We start from the raw sequence: 6,354 nt of genomic DNA on the forward strand, positions 1-6,354 counted from the left end.
AAGGAAGGAAGGAAGGAAGGAAGGAAGGAAGGAAGGAAGGAAGGAAGGAAGGAAGGAAACAGAATCAACTAACCTGTACTCACTGTACTCATAGGAACTCACAGGCGCTAATCCACCAACTAGAGGGAGCGCCTGAACGGAACTTACTTAGGCCCTCTCCTTATATGTCACAGTTGTGTAGGTAGCTTGGTCTTCTTGTGGGACTCCTAACAGTGGGAACAGCGCTGTCAATGACTCTGCTTTTGGGACCCTTTTGTCCTTCTGGGCTCCCTAGGTCAGCCTTCATAGGAGAGGAGGTACCTAGTCGATGTGCCGTGGCTGGCTGATATGCATGGGAGATTTGCCCTTTTCTGAAGAGAAGGGAAGGGGAGGTTAGCGAGATGAACTGGGCAGAGAGGACAGAGAGAGGAGAAACGGATGGGGCTAGAAAAATAAACAAATTAATAGCAAATTAAAGATTTTGCTGTTTCTGGTTTTTTGAGATTTGTTTTCTCTCTGAAACCCTGGCCGTCCTGGAGCTCACTCTGTAGACCAGATAAACCCCAATCTCACAGAGATCCGCCTGCCTCTGCCTCCCAAGTACTGGGATTTAAGGCATGTGCCACCACCACTGGTTTTGAAGAATAAACTCTTTGATGTATCTATCTACTAATCCCTAAAAGGATTATTACATTGCCTTATCTAGCTGTTGAAACCGTCCAGGACTTTAGACCCACAGAGCACCAGATAGGCATTTCTTTTGCTTTTCTTTCTTTCAGTGAGATTTAGAGAATATTTATTTCTCTGGGTAGTGGTGGCACACGCCTTTAAACCCAGCACTCGGGAGGCAGAGGCAGGTGGATCTCTGTGAGTTCGAGGCTAGCCTGACCTACAGAGTGAGTTCTAGGACAGGCTCCAAAGCTACAGAGAAACCCTGTCTCAAAGAACAAAAAAAAACAAACAAAAATAAAAAAGAAATATTTCATTATTTTTAATTGAAAATAGATTTTTTTCATACAGTATAATTCTGATTACCTGCTTTTCTCGCCCCCAAATCCTCCTATATTCTCCCCAACTCCCTTCCCACCCAAATCCACACACTTTCATGTTCTCTCTCATTAGAAAACAGGCATTGGGTCAGTTGTGGTGGCACAAGCTGGTAGGATTTGCTGAAGGACGCAGAGGCAGGAGCGTCATGAATTCAAGGCCAGCCTGGGCTACACATTACAACAAAGAAAAAAAGAAAGAAAGAGAAAGAAAGAAAGAAAGAAAGAAAGAAAGAAAGAAAGAAAGGAAGAAAGAAAGAAAAAGAAAGAAGAGGCATTGGAAAAAAGAAAAGAACAACAACAAAAAAAAAAGCACAAGAAACATATAAAGCCTGGGCAGTGGTGGCGCACGCCTTTAATCCCAGCACTCGGGAGGCAGAGGCAGGCTGAACTCTGTGAGCTTGAAGCCACACTGGTCTACGAGAGCTAGCTCCAGGACAGGCTTCTATTTTTTGTTACTATTTTTGGTCTGCATTTGAGAAGAGAAGCTGTTTGTTGTATCTGCATCACAAACCATCTCGTACAAGAACAGGTTCCATATCAAAGGTACATGGTGAAGGTGCACACACCCACGAGATTTACTGAGAATTTGTTTGGATTTGCGCTCCACCTCCATAGCCCCCGGCCAAATGGGATAGCTTATAAGAAGTTCCTGTGCTGGTTGCTCAGATGATTGCTCTCAAAGCCTTCTGTGAGGAGGAGCCTGGTACCGTTTCTGTTTTGTCTGCTATCGGTGGAGGTGTTGAACAGGTACGAGAATCGTAGGTGTGGGAAGCGAGACGTGGATCACCCACCAAATTTCCATCAGAGCCACCAAAAGCCATTCTTAACATTCAGGTTAAGGAGAGAATTCCCCTGCATCAGGGGTTGTGGTGTCTGAGGAATGGTTATCTGGAGTGGTCATCCAGAGACGCTCACTATTTAGGTGACCTTTGGGTGATCTCAGTGCTGAGAACTGCCTAGATTTCTAGATGCTTCTCCTTCATCATTCCCCAACAACACATTATTTTCTATGTGTTTCTGCTTTGCCTGTGTGCATGTCTGCAGCCCTGAAATATTTGGTGCCTGCAGAGATCAGAGGTATCGGATTGTGTGCAGCCCTGTAGGTACCAGAGGATGGTATCAGATTGTGTGTGGCCATGTAGGTACTAGGAGTCTGCCGGGAAAGCAGCCGATGTATTTAACTTCTGAGCTATCTCTGCATTTGCAGCCTACGACTTTGCTTTTTCAGACAGGGTCTTGTAATGTAGCCACAGCTGTTCTTAAACTTCCGGTGATCCTCCTGCCTCTGCTTACTGAGTGCTGGTTAAGTGTGAGGAGTCCCATTCTGGTTCTGGTATAGAATTCAGATCATCAGGCCTGGCAATGAGTGTCTTTGCCAGATTTTACCCCGCTCTTGGACGAACTGTGGGAACTAAGGCTTAGGCCGGTCAGGAAAAGCTGGGGCTGGGGCTTTAAGTCTTAAGGGGAGGATGCAATGAAGGCTCAGGGCTCCTGGGGCTTAGCTTGGGGAGGTACATTAGGAGAGGCCAGGGCAGGCTCTTCAGTCTAGAGAAGAGATCATGAAGTCCCAAACTGGGATGAAGATACATTTTTTTTTTTTTAAAGCGGAGGGGATGAGAGATATAGGTCAGAGGTTTCTGGATAGGCTAAGCAGAACAGAGAAGTTGAATGGGGATGGGGGTGGGAGCTTGTGGGAGGGGGAGCGACTTGAGTTTGATTCTAATGCTTGGACCCAGAGAATGCAAGCTATTGCATGTCCTTTCAAAATAATAGCCCCTGACATCTTACTGGCCACACCAAGAAATGGAATTATGTGGGCACTGTACCTTTTAAAAAAAATCCCCTTTGCAGCACTTCCTTAAAACTAAGTATTTATTGCGACTCTGCCAGTGTGTTCTTGATTGTGTCATTAATGATTGGGTCGCAACTTCATGACGGGTGGAAGCGTGTCTTTCGGGTGAGTGCTCAGCTTACGTGTCTCCAAGCCCTTTGTATTAACTGCTGCGGTTTCTCCTTCGGAGGAGTGTTTCGTGCGCAATTGTCTTCTTGTCTTTTTAGTTGCAAGAAGTATTGAGCCACTAAGGTGCCTGCTATAGTTCTGTGACTTGTAAAGCTCTTCTTCTTCTTCTTCTTCTTCTTCTTCTTCTTCTTCTTCTTCTTCTTCTTCTTCTTCTTCTTCTTCTTCTTCTTCTTCTTTCTTTCTTTCTTTTTCTTCTTTCCTTTGTGTTCGCTATTTGTGACAGGCGTTGGCTCTGGCAATGGAAACCCAAGCTTGAGGGGATCCGGATCCAGCCCCAGAAACTGCATCTTCAACGCACAACTTCAGCGCAACCGCTTAAGCTCCTTTACTTACCGCCCACAGAAACCTTGCTTTGGAGGCTTAGAGTAGAGCCTGTTTCTTCTACTCCAGGCACCTCTGAATATTTAGTTCAAAATACAGCGAGCGTTAGCACTGATGAGTGAGGTCATGATTGTCGAAAGTCATGGATGGCTTTTTAAAAATATCTAATACTGATAACATTCATTTGGTGGATGGGTTAGTGTATGGCTAAAATCTATTTGGGGCGGACAGGACTGACTTAGGTTTAAGGTTCCTGTTGAAGACTCTGGATTACAGAGTGATGTGAGGCTAGCCCAGGCTTCATAGCCACTGTCACAAAAGAGCAAACAGACAGACCACTAAAACTGATTAATAGCCCAGACTGGATTTATGAATGTTCTTATGTTTTCTTTCTTTTTCGGTTTTTTTGAGTCAGGATTTCTCTGGGTATCCTTGGCTCTCCTGGAGCTCACTCTGTAGACCAGGCTGGGCTTGAACTCACAGAGATCTCCCTGCCTCTCTGCCTCCTGAGTGCTGGGATTGAAGGCGTGCCGTGTATGCCACCAACCACCACTTGGCCTTTCGTTTTCTTTTAAGTGACTTGATACCAAGATAAAGTGTTGTGCGATGACCTCGCTGTATTACTTGCTATTGAATTGTTATTATATCGGCATTAAGTTAAAACATTGCTAGGCTGTGGTGGCACATGCCTTTAATTTCAGCCCTTGGGAGGCAGAGGCAGGCAGATCTCTGAGATCAAGGCCAGCCTGGTCTAGAGAGTGAGCTCCTGACAGCCAAGGCTACACCACAGAGAAACCCTGTGCCAGATTGCCACACCTTTATCTTCTGTGCCTGTTACTCCATTTGGCAAATCACGCAAGTAGGGAGCACTTGAGGCATTCATCTGACAACCGGGGTTTTGGGGAATTCTCGAGGCCAAAAAAAAAAAAAATCACAACTTAACCCCAGAAGCCAATGTCCTCTGGCTTCTAAGCATGGGCATTCTACACGGGCTGTTGTGCTGGCCCAATAGATGATCTCAAGGCAAAGAGGTCTATTTCTTTTCTAAAGAAAAAAAGGGGGAGGGGTGTTGTTAAGGTAAAAAAAAATTGAATTTCAAATTTTTAAATGGAAAGCATTTAGGGGTGAGTTTAGATGGTCTCTCATAGCCCAGGCTGGCAACAAACTCCAAATTGAGCTAGTCATCCTGATTTAGCTTTCTGAGTGCTAGGATTACAGTAGGGAGACAGGTTTGCCCCTCCAAGCCCAGGTTTATTTAAATATTTAAGAATTTAACCAAAAAAAAAAAAATGCCGGGCGATGGTGGCGCACGCCTTTAATCCCAGCACTCGGGAGGCAGAGGCAAGTGGATCTCTGTGAGTTCGAGACCAGCCTGGTCTACAGAGCTAGTTCTAGGACAGGCTCCAAAGCTACAGAGGACTCCTGTCTCGAAAAACAAAAACAAAAACAAAAAAAAAAGAATTTAAGTAATTGCTTTTGTTTGTTTGGTTTGGTTTTTGGACAGGGTTTCTCTGTAGCTTTGGAAGTATTTAAATACTTGGGATTGTCGGGCGGTGGTGGCGCACGCTTTAATCCCCAGCACTTGGGAGGCAGAGGCAGGCGGATCTCTGTGAGTTTGAGACCAGCCTGGTCTACAGAGCTAGTTCCAGGACAGGCTCCAAAACCACAGAGAAACCCTGTCTCGAAAAAACAAAAACAAAACAACAACAACAAAAAATGCTTGGGATTCTGCAGTATGTTCCAGTTCTTCTGTGTTCTCCGTCAGTTAAGCAGTGAAGGTGACCACCTTAGCTCTTTCCACAGAGCAGGGCATCTAGGATGCTGAGCTGAGCTGAGCTCTGCAGGGAAATCTGCTTGCACTGTGAACAGGAGGACCAGCGCTTGGGTCACCAGAACTTCAAATACTGACGTGCTAGTTAGTTAGTTGGTGCGTTTCTTCATTTTCTTTCTTTCTCTCTCTCTCTCTCTCTCTCTCTCTCCCTTCCTTTTGTTTTGTTATTTATTTATTATACAATATTCTGTCTGCTTGTATGCCTGCAGGCCAGAAGAGGGCGCCAGACCTCATTACAGATGGTTGTGGTTGCTGGGAATTGAACTCAGGACCTTTGGAAGAGCAGGCAATGCTCTTAACCACTGAGCCATCTCTCCAGCCCCCTTTCTTTTGTTTTTTTTGAGACAGGATTTCTCTGTTTAGCTTTGGCTGTCCGGGAAATTGCTCTGTAGACCAGGCTGGCCTCGAACTCAGATCTTGCCTGCCTCTACCTCCCAAGCGCTGGGACTGAAGGAGTGCGCCACCACCGCCGTGGAGCACTTTCCTAAATGATTGCTAGGAGGCCCCTGACCTTTGGGTAGTGCCACCCCTAGGCAGGTGATCCTGAGTTGTGTAAGAAAGCAGGCCGAGCAAGGTAGTACACAGCACTTCTCAGCCTCTGCTTTAGTGCCTGCCTCGAGTCCCTGCCCTGACACCCCTCAGTGATGGACAGTGACACAGCAGAACCCTTTCCTGTCACGGCATTTTATCACAGCAATAGAAATCAGACTAGGGCAGTTGGCCTGGGTGCAGTGGCTTCCTGGTAACCCCAGCACTTGCAGGATGAGTCAGCACAAACTGGCCAGCTTGACACAGTCAGCAAGTTCTGGGGCTCCAATGTGAGGTCCTGCTTCAGTGTGTAAGGTGAAGAATGGCGGAGGGGAGATGCTTAGCATCAACCCAAGCATGCATGAGTAGACACGCATACATGTTCACACACACAATACACGCTAGTGTAATGACAGAAAAGTGAAGCACTTGTAGGAAATCTTGTGGAGAGAAAATTTGCTCCCTGGGCTGGAGAGATGGCTCAGAGGTTAAGAGCATTGCCTGCTCTTCCAAAGGTCCTGAGTTCAATTCCCAGCTACCCCCCACATGGTGGCTCACAACCATCTGTAATGAGATCTGGCGCCCTCCTCTGGCCTGCAGGCATATACATAGAAAGAATATTGTAT

At 46.2% G+C, this 6,354-nt stretch overlaps 1 protein-coding gene across 1 annotated transcript in view; it reads left to right on the plus strand.

Annotated features, from left to right (window-relative positions):
• Spic (Spi-C transcription factor) overlaps positions 1 to 6,354 on the plus strand; it is a 42,096-nt gene that overhangs the window by 28,030 nt on the left and 7,712 nt on the right. The window contains exon 5 of the mRNA XM_005358278.1: positions 1,695 to 1,775. Coding sequence (XP_005358335.1) covers positions 1,695 to 1,775 — 81 coding nt within the window. The remainder of the gene's footprint in view (positions 1 to 1,694; positions 1,776 to 6,354) is intronic.

The sequence above is a fragment of the Microtus ochrogaster genome, chromosome 24 (assembly GCF_000317375.1).
Source record: "Microtus ochrogaster isolate Prairie Vole_2 chromosome 24, MicOch1.0, whole genome shotgun sequence".
In the NCBI taxonomy this organism is placed as follows: domain Eukaryota; kingdom Metazoa; phylum Chordata; class Mammalia; order Rodentia; family Cricetidae; genus Microtus; species Microtus ochrogaster.